This window comes from Oryx dammah, unplaced genomic scaffold (assembly GCF_014754425.2).
Source record: "Oryx dammah isolate SB20612 unplaced genomic scaffold, SCBI_Odam_1.1 HiC_scaffold_11077, whole genome shotgun sequence".
NCBI lineage: Eukaryota > Metazoa > Chordata > Mammalia > Artiodactyla > Bovidae > Oryx > Oryx dammah.
In genome coordinates, this window is record NW_024080471.1 from 1,956,816 (window position 1) to 1,976,296 (window position 19,481).

The 19,481-nt window shown below is 40.0% G+C and overlaps 1 protein-coding gene across 4 annotated transcripts in view; it reads right to left on the reverse strand.

Moving 5' to 3' along the window:
- Positions 1–19,481, reverse strand: part of LOC120860459 (chondroitin sulfate N-acetylgalactosaminyltransferase 2) — a 58,336-nt gene that overhangs the window by 12,435 nt on the left and 26,420 nt on the right. For 3 of the 4 annotated variants that reach the window (XR_005720329.1, XM_040236272.1, XM_040236271.1), the window contains 3 exons: positions 16,734–16,912; positions 15,021–15,115; positions 4,864–4,945 (listed from right to left, as the gene is read on the reverse strand). Coding sequence is in view for 3 of the 4 variants with exons in the window: in XM_040236272.1 (XP_040092206.1) it covers positions 4,864–4,945; positions 15,021–15,115; positions 16,734–16,912 (356 nt within the window). In the remaining variant the exon portion in view is untranslated. Of the gene's footprint in view, positions 1–4,863; positions 4,946–15,020; positions 15,116–16,733; positions 16,913–19,136; positions 19,229–19,481 lie in introns of those variants that run through there. The other variant, XM_040236273.1, reaches the window with a different exon arrangement.

Consider the following 19,481-nt stretch of genomic DNA (forward strand, 5'->3'; position numbering starts at 1 on the left):
GCCATCATTTCCACCCCCAGGTCTCGAGCAGAGACTCAGACCTTTTTAGGGGAAGAGGCAGTCCATAAGAACAAACACTCCAGAGCTCTTCCCAAAGGAATTGGCTTTATCTGAAAGAAAGTGTACAGAAATTAAGGCCTAAAGGGGCTCCTGTAAATACTGGAGATTTGGTGATGAACAATTAAGAGGTGGCTGGTAGCCCATTAGTTAGTTAGTTAGTTAGTTCAGTCGCTCAGTCATGTCCAACTCTTAGCGACCCCATGAATCGCAGCATGCCAGGCCTCCCTGTCCATCACCAGCTCCCGGAGTTCACTCAGACTCACGTCCATTGAGTCAGTGATGCCATCCAGCCATCTCATCCTCTGTTGTCCCCTTCTCCTCCTGCCCCCAATCCCTCCCAGCATCAGTCTTTGCCAATGAGTCAACTCTTTGCATGAGGTGGCCAAAGTACTGGAGTTTCAGCTTTAGCATCATTCCTTCCAAGGAAATCCCAGGGCTGATCTCCTTCAGAATAGACTGGTTGGATCTCCTTGCAGTCCAAGGGACTCTCAAAGAGTCTTCTCCAACACCACAGTTCAAAAGCATCAATTCTTCGGCGCTCAGCCTTCTTCACAGTCCAACTCTCACATCCATACATGACCACTGGAAAAACCATAGCCTTGACTAGACAGACCTTTGTTGGCAAAGTAATCCATCAGACCAAGCCAAGCTAAAATGTAGGCCACCCAGTTTACCAGAGAGGAAGGAGGAGAAACAGCTAAGAGCCATCCTGGGGTCCAAATAAACCTCAAAAACTTGCCTCCAAAACTACCCTACAAAAGGGTTTAAAAGCTTCTCTGTGGCTCAAATGGTAAAGAACCTGCCTGCAATGAAGAAGACCTGGGTTCAATCCCTGGGTCAGGAAGATCCCCTAGAGGACAGAATGGCAACCCCCTCCAGTATTCTTGCCTGGAGAATTCCATGGACAGAGGAGACTGGTGAGCTACAGTCCCCGTGGGTCACAGAGAGTCAGACACTGAGCTGAGTGACTAAGACTTTCAAAAGGGTTTAATCTGTTCAGACTGGAGCAATCTATGTCCCAGAGCACTGTCCTATGAGCAAATTAATGCAGCCTAATAGCTGGGTGTGACACCAACAGAGGCATGGGAGGAGACAGTGAAAAAGATATTCACTCAATCCAAGGTGACCCCAGGATGACTGTACACACGCCCTGACGAGTGACATGAGATGGAGGATGGGGAGCCACGATTCACTAAAACAGTAGAGCAGAGTCAACTAATAAACAAGTAAAGGTAAAACAAAACGTAGGCCCTGGAGGCAGGGGAAATTAATATCTAGAATCAACACAATATATAACTTAGAATGTCTCATTTTCAGAAAAGAAAGGTATTGAAAGAAACAAAACTGTGACCTATATATCAAAAGAGAAGCAGACAACAGAAACTGCCTATGAGAGGGACCGGATGTCAGTTTTAGCAAAGGTTTCCTAACAACCATTATAAATATGTTCAGAGAATTAAGAGAAATCATGCTTAAAGAACTAACAGAAAGATGTCTCATCAAGTAGAGAACATTATAAAGAGATAGAAATTATATATTTTTAATAAGAGAAATTCTGGAGTTAAAAAGCACCATAACTCAAATGAAAAAATTCACTAGAGTAGCTCAACAAGTAGATCTGAACTAACAAAAGAATCAGAGAATCTGAAGACAGATCAACTGAGATTATGTTACACGAAGACAAGAGGAAATGGATGAAGAAAAATGAACATGTCTCAGAGAAATGTGGAACACCATTAACTGCACCAATATACATCCAATAGGAATATGAGGGGAAAAAGAGAAAGGAGCGGTGAGAAATAACACAGGTCAGAGGTGATGATGGATCCTTACTATTTTATTAAGCAAGAAATCACGGGAAAAATTTATTAGTTTCACTTAATAGTCTTTTTATTACTATTTGCTGATTTTCCATCATTTGTTACAGAGATAAAAAGACAAGCTGGAGGAATTTCCAAAGCAAATGGCTGACTATAAAAATGAAGGTAAAATGGACATATATTTATGTATTCTATTAAAAATATATCAGCTTCTCAGAGCAAAATTCAGGCTTAAACTTAAGAAAGCAGGGAAAACCACCTGGCCAACCAGGTAAAACTTAAATCAAATCCCCTATGCATATACAGTGGAGGTGACGAACAGATTCAAAGGATTAGATCTAGTAAACAGAGTGCCTGAAGAACTACGGATACTGCACACTGCCTCCATAATATTGCATAGGAGGCAGTGAACAAAACCATACCAAAGAAAAAAAAGCAAGAAGGCAAAGTGGTTGTCTGAGGAGGCTTTACAAATAGCTGAAGAAAGGAGAGAAGTGAAAGGCAAGGAAGAAAGGGAAAAGTACACCCAACTAAACGTAGAATTCCAGAGAAAAGCAAGGAGACAAGAAGGCTTTCTTCAATGAACAATGCAAAGAAACAGAGGAAAACAACAGAAGGGGAAAGACTAGAGATCTTGTCAAGAAAACTGAAAATATCAAAGGAACATTCATCCAAAGATGGGTACAATGAAGGACAGAAACCGTAAAGACGTAACAGAAGTGGAAGAGATCAAGAGACAGAAAGAATACACAGAATAATTGTATAAAAAAGATCTTAATGACAACAATAACCATGATGTGTGGCCACACACCCAGAGCCAGACATTCTGGAATGTGAAGTCAAGTGGGCCTTAGGAAGCACTGGTGTCAATAAAGCTAGTGGAGGTGATGGAATTCCAGCAGAGCTATTTAAAATCCTAAATGATGCCATCAAAGTGCTGCACTCAACATGTCAGCAAATTTGGAAAACCCAGCAGTGGCCACAGGACTAGAAAAGGTCAATCCTCATCCCAATTCCCAAGAAAGGCAGTACTAAAGACTGTTCAGACCACTGGACGATTGCACTCATCTCCTATGCTAGTAAGGTCATGCTCAAAATCCTTCAGGCTAGGCTTCAGTATTATGTGAAAGAGAACTTTCAGACATCCAAGCTGGGTTTAGAAAAGGCAGAGGAACCAGAGATCAAATTGCCAACATTTGCTGGATCATAGAGAAAGCAAGGGAATTCCAGAAAAACATATACCTCTGTCTCATTGGCTATGCTAAAGCCTTTGACTGTGTGGATTATAATGAACTGTGGAAAACTTTTTAAAGAGATAGGAATACCAGATCATCTTACCTGTCTCCTGAGAAACCTGTATGCCAGTCAAGAAGCAACAATTAGAATTCTGTATGGAACAACTGATTGGTGCAGGACTGCAAAAGGAGTATGACAAGGCTGTTTATTGTCACCTTGTTTACTTAACTTATACACAGAACACATCATGAGAAATGCTGGGCTGGATGAGTTACAAGCTGGAACCAAGACTGCCGGAAGAAATATCAACAACTTCAGATATACAGATGATACCACTCTAATGGCAGAAACCGAAGTAGAACTAAAGTACCTCTTGATGAGGGTTAAGGAGGACAGTGAAAAAGCCAGTTTAAAACTAAATATTAAAAAAAACTAAGATCACAGCATCCAGTCCCACCACTTCGTGGCAAATAGAAGGGGAAAACGTGGAAGCAGTGACAGATTTCTTCTTCTTGGGCTCTAAAATCAATGTGGATGGTTACTGCAGCCATGAAATTAGAAGACAATCATTGCTTCTTGGCAGGAAAGCTATGACAAACCTAGACATATGTTAAAAAGAAAAGACATCATTTTGCCGACAAAGGTCCATATAGTCTTTCCAGGAGTCACATATGGTTGTGAGAGCTGAACCATAAAGAAGGCAGAGCACCAAAGAATTGATGCTCTCGAACTGTGGTGCTGGAAAAGACTCAAGAGTTCCTTGGATAGCAACATCAAACTAGTTAATCTTAAAGGAAATCAACCCTGAATACTCACTCACTGCAAGTACTGATGCTGAAGCTGAAGCTCCAATACTTTGGCCACCTGATGCGAACAGCCAACTCACTGGAAAAGACTCTGATGCTGGGAAAGATTGAAGGCAGGAGAAGAGGGTACCAGAGGATGAGCTGGCTGGATGGCATCACCAATGCAATCGACATGAACTTGGGCAAAGCTGGCCATGAACTCGGGAGATGGTGAGGGAGAGGGAAGCCTGGCATGCTGTAGTCCACAGGGATGGAGTTGGACATGACTTGGCAACTGAACAACAATATGCAGTGGAAAGGGAGCCCTTGAGTGAATCAGGAAACATGGAATGAATAAATCAGGTTTCAGCTTGCTTCCTTAAACTACGCTCTGATGCTTTACTTTTGCTGGGTAAGACTGATGGTAGGGGCGGGAGGCAGGTAGTTAAGATCAGATTCTTCACGGTCAACTTGGTTTAGGGAGGGGATGACTAAGCCAGTGATTCTAAGTCCCTTACTCCAACTACAACCACAGCTAGAGACAGGAGATTTCCGCCCCCCCCGAATTTGTTTTAGATACTGAAATTCTGCATTATGTTCAAAACACAAATAAAGGTGGTTTCCTCTCTAAATAAAAAAATATGAAAGCCCCTGAGCTAGATAATCCGACATTACTTCTAGCTGTAACAATCTGTGATTACAACACCAAAGTTAGGTACAGATCGTTTGTTACAGTACTAGAAACAACCGCAAACATGGGTATTTTATCTTTATGACCTCATTTTTCTAGTCAAAGACTCTAATAATAAAGTTATTTTGTCTTTTGTATTTCCAGATTCTTCAGCTAATCTCAGATATTCAAAATTTATTAGGAAAACATTCAAATCTGAGACCTTTTAGAAAAACGTCTTAAGATACAGTAAACACATAAAGTCCTATTCTTAAATGTAAGGTATACTTACCAATGGTCAGAAAATCTGATTGGTACTGACAAGTCATTCCAAATCCAAAATCTCGCCAAAAGCCAGAATCCTTTTTGTGAACCTTAAGTTTAAAAAACAAAACTCAATTTAATCCCTCAAAAACAAGAAGTAGTTTCAATCAACAATGAAACAAATTAACATATTTTCCAAATAATTTTTTCTGTAAAAAGGAATCATTTATGTAATTGATAATGGGATCACATGGCTTTATATTATTAAATCCTTATAAAAACCAACAAAAATATAGTAATCCCCATGAGCACAGGATTCTTAACCGCCTTCAACTTAATCTGATTCAAGTCTTGTACGAGGTTTGAGCTGAGGTTACTTATAATCAAAGAGTGTGATGCTTGATCTCAGGGGGCTTACATTCTATTTTAGGAGGACACCAGTGGCGTAAGCAGATACTGTAATACACCAATCTCTTCTACACAGCAGACCTTATTTGATGCATGGCCAGCATCCATTCCCCTACCGCATTCCTAACTGTGTAAAGTTTTGCTCAGGCAATTACCTGGCCCCATGCAGCCCATGAGCTTCAGGGACGCTCCTTCCACTAGCAGCATCAGACTGGACTGCGAGCACTCTCCACCAATGAGGCAGTCTCATCCTACTCACTCACGAACTACTTCACTAACAGGCATTAGATAATCAACCCCACGCTGTCCATGGAATTCTCCAGGCAAGAATACTGGAGTGGATTGCCATTCCCTTCTCCAGAGGATCTTCCCAACCCAGGGATCGAACCCTGGTCTCTTGCATCACAGGCAGATTCTTTACCGTTTGAGCTACAGGGAATTCCGAGATAATGTTCAGGCCAACATGCTAAAACAGGACGCTTGTTAGGAACTTTGGAAAACAGAGAGCCCCCTCATTCTTCTGAGAGAGATACTAGAAAAGATGCTTGTTCCCCTTGGACAGTGCAGGGCAGGAGTAAGCAAACTACAGCTTCCAGGCTACATCTGGCCAGCTACTGGCTTTGTAGATCATTTTACTGTAACACAGGCACACTCATTTGTTTATGAATTGTCTGTGGGTGTTTTCATGGTACAATGACAGAGCTGAATAGTTGCAACAGGGATTTATGGCCTGCAAAACCTAAAATATTTCCTGTGTGGCTCTTTACAGAGTAAGTTTGTCAGCCTCTGGCATAGGGTGTAAATATGAAGTCTGGAACTGCTGCAGTTTTTTCCCACCATGAGGGAAACCAGCTTTAAAATGGAATAGTCACCACTGAAGTCCAAGCAGAGAGAGAAAAAAATCAGGGCTTTGATGATATTGGGCATGTAGAATCAAATAAAATTTGAAGCTTGATAGATTGCCTTTTAAAATTCACAATTCAGTGGGGACCCAGCCATGAACAGAGGTGACAGAGTCTCTGCTACCACAGAGCCTCCGTTTTGATGGGAAAATAGCAAATAAATAAATATAGGTCTCAGGTGGTGACACGTTAGGAAGAAAGATGCCGTACGCCAAAGAGAGAGCAAAACAGAAAGCCTATTTTAAATATAACAGCCACAAAAGGCCTGAGGAGGTAAGTTTGGGCAGAGACCCTAGTGAAATCAGGGAGTGAACTACGCAAATATCTGGAGATCATTCCAGGAGCACGTAACACGGCTCTGAGGTAGGAGCACATCTGGAGTGGTCAATAGTAAAGAAACGACTGTGGCAAGAGCTCAGAAAACAAGGGCAAGAAGAACGTGGCCCCAGGTCAAGAAAGAGCTATTACATTTTTCAGACCTAAGTGGTATTACAGTATTTTTGTAGGCAAATGGTGATGATCCAGAAGAGGCAAAATGTGAGGACATGAGAGAGTGAAGAAAGCTGGAGGGATATCCTTCTTTAGACATCACAAATGAGCTCTATCTAGTTCACTACAGAAGGATGAGCTGGCCTTAGGAAGGGATGTGGGTAGTTCCTCTACTGGGACTGGAGAGAGAGAGGCTAAGGATGTGACAGGGCCAGTGAGGCCCATGGGTCTCATGACAGGAAAATAAGGAAGTGAATGCTTGACTGCTTCTCCTTCGTAAGTGAAACAGGAAGCAGGATACGTGGAGTGAGAAGTGGTGAGGGTTGCTGGGAGGCGTAAGGACAGTGCGGCTGGAGTGGAAGACAAAGAGTACAGGACTACAGGCAGCCTGAGACCCAGAAGCCTGTGGTCAAATATTTAAAGTTGTGCTGTGCAGTAGGAGTGTGTTTCTCACTCTCTACCTTCTGCTGCTTGGTGGCCTGGTTGACAGCAGTGCCCTTAACTACTAGGCTGGGGTTCTAAGAGAAAACACTGGAAGGAGTGAGGGATGAAGGAGGTGAGTGTATAGCAGAGAAGAGGCTGTAGCTCATAACTGACCATGAAGTCTAGTCAGATATGGAGGGAAGTGAGGATATGGCTGTGAGGAGGGTGACAGAAAGCAGAGAGACTGATCCCTCACCCAAATTGCAGCATTCTGAGACAGTTTCCTCCAAGAAATGAAGGGAGAGCTAGGATCTGAGAGAGAAGCAAGAGTTAATCAAGTAAAAGAAGATATGCTGGGACAGAGTTTCAGGCAAGACAACAGTTTGTGCAAAGGCCTGAGTTGGGAGAGACCACTGTGGGTGAAAAATGATGTGTCTAAATACTGGAGTCAGATGTATCGGTGCCCACGAATGTAGAGCAGGTCTCAGGAAACTTTGATAAAAACTAGATAGTATATATTTTAGGCTCTGAAGAACAGAGAATCTGTCTCAACTTTGCCAGTATAGAGTGAAAGCAGTCATTAACAATAAAGAAACATGCTGTATTCCAAAACACTTTGTTTAAGGCCACTGAAATTTGAACTTCATGAAATTTTCATGTGTCACGAAATATTATCCTTTTGAAAATATTTTTCAACCATTCTTAACTCCTGGGCCCTACAAAACCAGGTAGGAGGTTGGACCACAGACTGCTGTGCTGACAAAGGGTACATGATGGTTATCTCCCCAAGAGTGGGAGCACCATTAAGGGTCAGCCCAGGAGGAATGATGTGGAGCAACATTCTGGACATAATGAATTTGAGTCATCTATAGGGCAACCACGTGGAAATCCTTACAGATAGCAGGAATATAAGAATATACAGGTCTGTAGAGGCAGTAACTTCTGAGAAGAGTTAGGGGAGTTGAGAGTTTCAGGGGACAGTCTGAAAAAGCTGCTGAGCAGAATGAGAGAACCAACTAGAAAACAGAATGACCCAGGCAGTACTGAGGATCTGGCTCAAGTAGAAGCTAACAAGTGAAACACAAACTTTCCTATTCCATTTGGGAGGTTTGGGGAGGGGAAGGCTTCTCTCCTGCTTCTGCTGCTAAGTTGCTTCAGTCGTGTCCAACTCTGTGTGACCCCATAGACAGCAGCCTACCAGGCTCCCCCATCCCTGGGATTCTCCAGGCAAGAACACCGGAGTGGGTTGCCATTTCCTTCTCCAATACATGAAAGTGAAGTTGCTCAGTCGTGTCCGACTCTTAGCGACCCCATGGACTGCAGCCTACCAGGCTCCTCCGCCTATGGGATTTTCCAGGCAAGAGTACTGGAGTGGGTTGCCATTGCTTTCTCCGCTCCTGCTTCTAGTAGAATGTAAAACTTTCTTGAGGGCAGGACCTTTTGCTAATGTTAATCACTTCTATATCTCTAGCACCTGGAACAATGCAAGGCACAGCACAGGCTTTCAATAAATATTTAAACAAATAAACAAACTTATAGAGGTATAACTTCTGTGGCAAAACCAAGATTAGGCTCTAATATACTTATCTCTTCAGTCAAAAAATATACATGTAATCCTGGTGCAAAGTATTAAGACATCTACTCTGACATTTATACCCTATGCCAATTCTGATTTAATAAATATTATGAAAATTCTTCAAATATCAGACTTGGGGGAAAGAGTCATTGGCTTTGATTTTTAAATCAGCACATTTTCATGGAGGAAAGTAGAAGGAAACTCATATTATCCATAATCCCTGATTGTTTGTTTTTACTCTTATTTTTCTCCTAAGCAAGTGGGGGATGCAGCTATCCACACATAAGCTACATCTCCAGCTCTCAGCCCCTCACAAACAACAGGTTCATGAATCCCTGACACATCCCCTCAGGCCACTAATAAGCAACACGCACCTACCAAGCTCAAACCAAAGTCCTGTTCTCTCCTCTTTCCACTCCTGTCTCTCCCTCACTCCCCACATTCTAATCCAACAGCAAGTGCTGTTTCTAAATCATACCTAAACCTCTCTACACAATTACCACCCTTGCCCAAGCCACAGCACCTCCTTGATCTACTGCAAAAGCCTAACTGGCTACTTGCAGCTGGAGCCAAGCACAATTCATTCTCCACAGAATCAAAGCTCCCAAGGCTGTCTATCACCCTTAGCATAAATTCAAACCTCTCACGGGGTATAAACAGGCTCTCCATGACCTGGCCTTTGTGCTCCCTCACCCACTGTGCTCCAGTCACCTTAGGAAATCTACTAGCTATCTTTCTGTCTGGAACTGCCTTCCCCAGTCACTGTGGGGCAGGTTCCTTCCTGTCATTCAGATGGCCCTCCAACAGCCTCATCTCGGAGAGACCTTTCTGACCAAACAGCACAGAAATGACCTCATCATTCTTCACAACTCAGCCTCTTTTAATTATCTGCTGGTTATTTGCTAACTGATTTTATTTTCTGTCTCTTCCTGTAAGACTAAAGAGTCTTATGAATAATAACCACATTTGTATGGCTCTCGGGGTTCCAGTGGTGAATAATGGCTGGCACAGAATGGACACTCACTATTTAATGAATTAATATAACAGAGTGGAGACTATGGAGCCCACACTGCCTGGGCTCATGGCTCCACCTTGGTGAGCTGTGCACTGGGGGAGGGGCACCCATTCATGCCTAGTTCTCTCTTCATTTATAAAATACAGGAAATAATAGTGCCTACCTGAGAGGTTGTTACAGGATTAAATGAATTAACATGTATAAAAAACAGAACAGTACCTTGCATGAAGAAAAATGTACATAAAAATACTAGATATCATAGTATTAAAATATCTAACATATATATATATATATATACACCATCCTCCATTTTTAACCTTACATTTACTTCTACATTCATGCAGTTGTATTTATTTCCATTTCATGAACAATCTCCTCTTAACACATGACATTCACCACAGTATATTCTATAATTCAACTTATCATTTTATTATTAGAGTTCTACTTGGTTTGAATGTTGTCAATGTTCTGCATACTGCTGCTTTACACACCTCTGATTATTTCCTCAGGAGAGACTCCTGTCATGGAAATTACTGGATCAGAGGGATGAACTTACCTGACAACTCTCAAACCAGAAAGTGTACCTGCATTCCCACACCACTGCAGGGATGGAAGAGACTCTACCCTGCCAGCCTCACTCATATGACTGTTTTTTAAAAAAGCGCTTTAACAGCAGAAAAAATTATCACCTGTTGTTTTAACTTATTCTTGTGAAGAATGACTATTTCAAACTGTTTACTATGAATTATTGTCAGATGTCTTTCACCTATTTTTTTCTGTTTGGTGTATTTCCTTTTTACTTTCTAATGTATCTTTAAACATTATAGAGAGCAAACTTTTGTCTTATGCTTTTTTAAGGAGAATGAAGCTTAAATAGGTTAAATAACTTGCAATGGTTATGAAGTGGTGAAACTAGAATTTGAAGTGGAAGCACTTAAACTTATTTTTCTATATAACATCTAGAATGAATCTACTTCAAAACATTCTTTGTCCACACTCTCTCAAACCAGACAAGAATATTCGCTCTTCATTCTTATAGGTTGAGTCATTTTGCATTTCTTTTGGTTTTTCAAGTAAAATTTTTAGACTTTTAAATTTTGAAACAATTTCAGGTTTACAGAAAAGTTACAACATAATAAAGAGTTCCCATATATTTCTCATGTAGCTTTAGCTTCCTTTAAATGTTATGATCTCACACGGTTGCGGTACATTTGTCAAAACTAAGAAACCAACATTGATACATTACTACTCACTCACTCCAGACTTTATTTGGATGCCATCAGTTTTTTCCTTTATTTGAATTCTACCATTTTTTTCCTCTAATGTTCTTTTTTCTGTTCTAGGATCTGTCCAGGGCACTACAGTACATTTGATGTTGTCTCCTTAGTCTCCTGAGAAACTGTGAGTGCCTCTCAGTCTTCTTTTTGATGATCTTGGCAGTTTTGAGGAGTAATGGTCAGGTATTTAATAGGATGTCCCTCCATTTGGGTTTATCTGAAGTTTTTCTCATGATTAGGCTGGGGTTATAGGTTTTTGGAAGAAGGACCACAGGGGTGACATGCCCTTCTTGGTACATCTTATGTGGGGGGTACAACACTAGTGATGTTAACCTTCATTACTTAGTTTAAGGTGGTGCCTGCCAGGTTTCTCTGTTGAAAAGTTAAGAAAAAGTTTTCTTTTTTCTTACTTGTTTCTTTGGAAGTGAGTCACCTAGCTCCACCTTGTGGAAAAGGGAGTACCTACAGTAGTTCTTTAAAATTCTGTGGGAAGATCTGTCCCTTCCCCCCCAACTAATCTAATCAACCTATCAATCTGTCATTTATTATTATTATTTATCTCCTTATTCACTCACAAAGTTATTCATATCAGTATGGACTCATGATATTTATTTTATGTTGGTGTTATAATCCAGTACTAGTTTGTTGCTCAAATTGTTCCAGCTTTGCCACTGGGAGCTCTTTCAGGGTCTTACATCCCTCTGACATATACCATCATCTTTTTTTTCTAGAGTTACAAGATGTTCTGGGCTCCTCTACTACCCATCTCAGCACTAACATCTGGGAGCTGGGCATGCTTATTACTCTAAGGATGTCACTGCTTCTGGTATCTTGGGACAGTTAGGTAATACACATATTATACCATGTATATACCTTTTGACTTTTTAATCCTAAATTGCTATTTAACTTTATTATATGTTTCATCAACTATTTAAAGAAACTAATTAAAAAAGTTTTACTGAGTTCTTATTGTTGTTGACCACCCTTATTCTTAGGTCTTCCTCTTTCAATATGCTCACTTTTCATTCTGCTGAATTAGAAAAGGCCTCTGAAAAATAGTTAAACTGAGTTCTTCAGTGTTCAAAAATGTCTATTTTGCTTTCAAATAGGTCAAATATGGATTCTGTAATTGAAGTTATTTTTCTTTAGAATGTTCAAGGGACTGATTTAGTATTTTCTAGTATCAATATTATCACAAAGGCTGCAAGTGCCAACCTGATTATTATTCCTTTGTAGATAAGCTAGATTCTGCTCCTTTGAGCATCTCTGGAAACAATTAGGATTGTCTCTTTTGTTCTCAAATGCCAGAAGACTTCTCTTTCCCTGATTCTTTGATGTTTTCTTCTACTTCCTCCTCACTCTGTTCTCTCTTTTCTCTCCCTTTTGGAACTCCAATTATTTAACAGTCTTAGAGCTTCTGAACTGATTTCCCATATCTTGATTTTTCTCTAACATTGCCTCTTGGTCTTTACATGTTCATTTGGCCTGTCTGCTAGTTTACAAATCTACTTCAACTGTGATCATCCTGCTATTCATATTCAGCCCATTTATTGAGTTCTATAGTTTTGCAATTTCCAAGTCTATTTTTAGTAACGAATGCTAATAATTTTATGAAATTAACATTTTCTTTAATTTCCTTAAAGATATATTTAAGTTAAAGTTGTTTTCTGTTTCTATTCATATTCTCATGTGTCAATTTTTCTATTTATTCAAATTTGGTCTTCTTTCACAGTGTTAGTTTCCCTCAACTGTTTGGCTAGTTGTAGTTAGCTGCTTCTCATTTTTGTTTCAAAAATCACTGTTCAAAAACCATGGCTGTTAGCTATGATTACAAAGGTCTATCTCCAATAACAGTGAAGAAGGGGTTAAACATGGTCTTGGACAGAATGTGCCAGTAGCAGTTCACCTTTGGAGTCTGCGGCTCCCCATCCATCCTATAATCAGTAATCCTAGGGCTCTATCCTGCCTCTCTAGCTCCAGGGACCAAACATATTGCCTCAGCCTGTGAGATGCCTGTGATGCCTGCTGCTCAGCACACCTCCCAGAGAAGCACACAGACTCCACCACTGCTCTCTTCTATGAGCTCAGAGGATGCAAGGCAGCCTCATTGTCATTGTTCTAAATACGTTCCAGACTGCTCTCTCCTCCAGTAACCAATCCTATGACAATTACTGTCATCTTATACAAAGTTCTCAAAGTTTAGATCTCCCAATGGCACTTCTCTCATTCTCCAATACTAATATGGCTTTTCATTTCTGATAATTTACTTCTACAAAGGATTTAGAGTGTCAGAGAAGGCAGATGTGGTGCCCAGTTGGTCATTTTGACCCCATTTGTATCTATATTCCTAATACTGGCCTACAGATAAAGTAGACATCTGTATACATGTATGCTATGTATCCATGTTTTACCAGGGACTGGTATGAAGATGGGCTTCCCTGGTGGCTCAGACAGTAAAGAATCTGCCTGCAATGCAGGAGACCTGGGTTTGATCCCCGGGTTAGGAATATCCCCTGGAGGAAGAAATGGCAACCTGCTCCAGTAATTTTGCCTGGAGAATCCCCATGGACAGAGGAGATGGCAGGCAGATGATATGGTACTAATATTATCTGTTCTTTGAAAGTTTGGAAAAACTCAACAGTGAAACATATATATATATATATATATATATATATGGAGGTTAACTATTTGATAACTGTTCTTATATTTTTAGTTGCTCTTAATCTCTTAAGAGCTTCCACCTCTTTTATTTATAAAATACTAAGATGAGCTTTTATAAAATACTAACATGAATTAACTCATGTTAATATTTTATAAACTTTCAAATTTTTCCTTTCAGTTAGTCTTTTCTTTGGTTGTGCTGCCTCTTCATTGCTGTGTGTGGCCTTTCTCTATTCGGCCAGTGAGGGCTACTGCTCGTTGCAGTGCGCTGGCTTCTCTTGTTGAGGAGCACAGATTCCAGCAGCTGCAGTACATAGGCTCAGTAGCTGTGGTGTGTGCCTTAGCTGCTCTGAGGCATGAAGAATCTTCCCAGACCAGGGATCGAACCGTGTTCTCTGAATCTGCTGGCAGATTCTTATCCACCGTACCACCAGGGAATTCCTATTTAGAATTTTTAAAAACTTACTATATGAGGTTGATTTCTTGTAATGTCTTCTTATTCTAATTTCCTATGTTGTGTTTTCTTTTATACCTTGAGTTCACCTAACTTTATGATTATTTTTTTCCTGCACATAAAGAATAAGCTCCTATGTGTGACAACCTATTATTTTTGATTCATTAATTTCTGCTTTTATCTTTACTTCTTTTCTGGAGTTATTCTTCATTTTTTAAACATGTTAAATTATCTTCTTAGTTTATTTCCTTTTTGTTCTTAATGTTATTAATAATAATAAAAGATAAGGCTAAATGCAAAGTACTATGGACCGGATCCTGGAACAGAAAGAGGACTATAGTAGAAAAACTGGTGAAATCCTAATAAACTCTACAGTGGAGTTAGAAGTAACTTACCAATGTTAATTTCTTAATTTTGACAAATGAACCTTGGTTATGTTAAATGCTAACATTAGGGGAAACTGGGTGAAGTACAGGAACTCTCTATACTATTTTTCCAACTTTTTTGTAAATCTGAATTATTCCATAGAAGTTTAACTTTTTTTTTCAAAATTTGTGTAACTTTGTCAATAACTATTAAGTTCTGATACATGGCATTCCCATTCTAAAACTTTCTAAGTAATTTCCCATAGTATAATATTCCTTCTTATTTAGTAGTTTTAATTTCCAGTAAGGTTTTAAAATTAGATTTTTAGTATCACTAAAAGTAATTTGGTAGAAATGACCAGAAATTTTTCACAATCTAGAACATGCATTTTTCTCTGTAGCCTAAAATTTTCTCTCCCATCCCCAACATCCCTGCCAGAATGACACAATTCTGAAATAATAAATATGAAAGCATGTTATGGAGGAGGGTACACTATGAAAAGTGTTTATAGTAACTATAGTTTTTAATTGAAACTTTTTCTACTAGTGAAACAAACATTAAGGAACCTAGCAAAGATCTTTGAGGCTTTTCATAATTGACAGTAGGAGTCTTACCAGCTGCTGTTCCACAGGTGGGGGCACATCCAGGTTGGCATAAACGATAGCAGGGTTGTAAAGACTGAACACCACAGGGTAAAACACCTTCTTACCTATAAATGAAAATATACATTTACACCACGAAAAGAATAAAATAAAGCACTGATCTTTACTGCAGTATCTACTAAAATTTCATTAAAGTTTTTATTACATATGATGATTTTATTTTATTAATATTGCATTCTATCAATGTTCAGGTTACTAAAACCTTGTGTTGATGATCATGATAATGATTTTACAATGTATCAGTAGTTCAGGCTATAAAACTATAACCCTGCAAAAGAACAGAGAAAAAAAGACAAAAAGATGCTTTATTCCCTTTTGACATGTTTATTCCCTTTAACTCTGAGGAGATGCTCAAAAGTATTCTCTTAGCTGTTCATGAGGTGAGCCATTTATTAATCATTATTTCACTGAATTAGCAGTAACAGATGTAGGTTAACCAATCACCAAGAAACTCCAAAACGTCTATTAAATCTATCCTTCAAAATGAATTGTGAAACAGTGAATCCAAAGGATATTATACAATGGATATACAGAGAATAAGTAAAATACAGAACTGCAGACAGATCTGAACAAGATTTGGAAAACCTGGGAAGACCGAGTTTTAAGTACCCAATGGCCCCTCAAAAGGCCTTGTTATTAGCTTTCAAATAGTTAGCACTGAAGAGACCATTAAGGCTAACTAGCTAGCCCATCTCCCCTCAACAGAGAACACCTGCTGAGATTGGCTTCAATCAGACATGGTAATATACAGTGCTCAGAAACTGCAAAGGACTCTGTAAATAATGTGATAGTTTTTTTAATACAAGATCCCCAGCAGACTTCATTCATCTTCATTAAACCATGTAGGGAAGGGGAGCTCAATTTCCCCAAGGCAAATTGTTCTTTTACATTAAAGAAACAATTTAAAATGAATATAAAATACTTCAGATAAAATATTTCTTTTACATTAAGCAAATACATCTTCAACTGCCACATTCTGGCCTTCATGCTATCTGCTAGAAAAAAAGTAAATCTAACCCTCATTTATCCCCCTGAGTCTCAAAGAGCTCCTGACAACCATCCCTAACCAAAATGATTCGCAAGAAGATAACCTGCATGATCTGAGTAGTTCTATATAAAAAACATACATTATGAGAATTTTTAATATAGAAAAACCTCCTTATCACATTACAATAATATCTGATATATAAAAGTCATTTGCTCTTAACATTTTTGAAACATGTAAAAATAAAACCAAGTATAGTAGTCATCCCCAAATGCACAGTAGTTGCCCAAGCACCATCTGTCTGTACCTAGACTTCTTCGTGAGTGCCCGCCTACATGCATGTTGGCACCACCTGCCTGAGAAAGAGTGCTTCTGACTCACACACATCACAATGCTTGGCTTTTTCTGATGAGTTCTACTTCCTCCTTAATCAATTTCAAGACTTTTTATTTCTTTGCATTTGTTTATTTGGATTCAAATGTATACACTGGAATCTGGCCATAAAATAGTAAGGGGTATGAACTTCAGAGGGGCAAATTTTTACTTTCCTACTTAATATTCCAATTAAATCATGCCAAATATAACTTTAAAAAACTTAACTTGATTCAAAATATGGAATGCACTGACACTTGAATGTTCTTAAATTTTACACTCAATTCACCTGCCAACGTTTTACGCACCTGGCTCAGCATTTAATCTGCAGCTGTTAAGGAATTCGGCTGAGAAATATATATCGACATCACAGAAAAACATCAAGACTTCTCCCTTGTCCCAGGCTCGGGCACCCACGTTTAGTCCTCGTCCACGATTAAATTCTTCATTCAATGAGACCAAGGTGTAATTGTGAAAATTAGACTCACTATGAGGAAAACACATACAACAAATGGTAAGTCCCACTTGAAGCTGACTCTGTTAACACAAGTAACAAAAAATACTTTATACTTCAGGTATTTACTATGTTGGGTCTATACTGATATAGGGAAATCATCAGCTTTAAATGTCTGTATCATCAGGGACAGATATTCAACTAAATGTCCACATCTGAGGCAACATGCTAGTGATGTGAAGTTAGTATGTGTTGAGAGGCCACTACCTTTCAGGATCTTAAAAACCTACTGGGGATGTTAAGAAATATGCACATGGGAAAACAATCATAGTGTCTCGTAGTAACGCAATCCATGTGAATGATACATACAAAGAATATCCTTTTCTCGAGTTTCTTAGACCTTTGCTCTAATGGGCCCTCATCAGGGGGATCCCCTTCACACCACATGTGAAGTAGCCCTGACCTCCCTTTGCTTCAATCTTCATCCCTCTGCCCAGCGTTGTTTCCCGCAGTATCACCGGACATGTCTGTTCGAGTGTCTCCCACTAGAATGTAAGCTCCATGAGAGAAGGGATTTTGTTTTGTTCATTACTATAGACAGTGCTCCTCACAGGGTATGAGTTCAATAAGTATTTTCTGATTGAATGAATGAAGTGCAGTTCGAGAAAAAAAGACTGCTTGTGTCTGTAGTAGTTAGAAAAGATGTTAGAAGCAGAATTTAAGTTATGTCTTGGTTAAAATATTGAATTCAGTGGGGAATGTAAAGGTCATTCCAATGAATTATTTTCAAAGGCAAGGAGGTAAGAAAGTAGAAAGCTTTTTAAAGACCAGTAATCAGACAAATCAGACTGGAACACAGGGATAAAAATGGCAACAATGAGAGAAGACCAGAAAAGGGTCAGATTGAGGAGGAGAGGTTAAAGAACTTGGTTAGTGTTCTGAAGTCAAGGAGGAGTCAGGGTTTTTCCACAAGGGCAGTGGTTTCCACAGCCAAGGGACTGCACCCACTGCATCAGATCTGCCTGGGAGCGTGTTAGAAACACAGATTCTCAGGCCCCACCCCAGACCCCTGAATCAGATATTAGGAGAGGAGCCCAGCATCTGCGACTCTCTCACGACAAGTCACTCCAGGTGACTGATGTTGGAGAACGACTGCACTAGGGGATAGCTGGGTCAAAAAAGGAACATTTTTAAAAGATTACTCTTACAACAGGATAGAATGGGGACTGGAGAGATGGATGCCAAGGCTCAAACAAGGCATGGAGTGGACCCTGAGTGCCCCTGCCCCTCCACCTGACATGTTGCAAATCTCTCTCTTCTTTTGAGGAAACTGTCAATCGCCACCTCTCACTCCCAGGATGAAGTGGAGGAACTAATCACAGAATATACCAGCCACAGTAACTTCCTAGGGGCAGGGAGCCAGACTCAAGCTGGGTTAATCAAAATATCCCCACCCCACCTGGCCATAGTAACTGGCTCAAGACTGGACAAAAGTCGTTCCCTGGGATTTTCTCAGCTGGACCTGGGAAAAAGCTCTTTCCTCTCTGACAGCAAAGCTGAGAAGATGTGAGCCCAGAGCCGCCAACAGCCATATACCTCACATGTGGAAGGAGCCAATCTGCAACAGGAGAATGAAGTCAACATGCAGAGAATAACAGACAAGAAGACAAGAGAATTCTGATGGTATTCAAGTCTCTGAGCCCAGTCACTGAGACACCAAAGCTGTTCTGGTATTCTTCATTAAATTTGGTTTTAATAATCCCTTTAATCTGGGGAGTTATCCAAAATTCTTCAGTAACACTCCCATTTTCCTCAAGTAAATTCAAAATAAGTTAATAAGCTTCCATCATTTGCCACAGAGGAGTCTTGATTAATGCAACTTCCATGATGCTAACATCAGTCACTGGCACTTAGTAGGTGATCTGAAAATGGTAAGGAGGGAAAGGAACCTGGGTTAAGGTAGTGGCAGCAGCAAGGAAAGGGCAGAGCAGAGGTCCTGGGCAGCGTGCAGAAACTGACTAATTACAGGGAAAGAATGAGTGAAAGATGCTGCTCTTAGACATCAAGCCCAGGGATTATGAGAATGAGCTTAGTGTGAACTGAAAGAGGGCCATCAGGAGGAGGAGCTGGCGAAGGGGAAGGAGAAGACGGTGTTTTTCATACCCCAATGCTGAGTCCCTTTGGGACTGGGAGCGCACTCCCTCCTCTGTGCCCAGTCCTATCCCAACCACCCCAGTCAGACTCCCAAGCAGTGTACCTGGAACATAGTCGGTGGGACTCAATGAATGTTAGTTGAACGACTCGAGAAGAAAGGCCGGCCAAAGCTGGACTCTTAGGGAGTGGCCACAACTAGCGGAAAGGTAAAGAAGCAAGTAAAGGATACAGAGTTGATGTGGTCAGAAAAGACAATCAACCTAGTATCTTATATTGTAACATATCTACATTTATAAAATATATACATTTTACAAACATCAGAGGAGAGTTTCAAGAAGGAAATACTGGTTAGGTATCAAGTGTAAGAAAGCAGTCAAAGAGGATGACAGAGAAAAGGCTGAAATTGGCAGTTAGGTCATAACTCTGGGCCCATAACTTAAGAGATGAA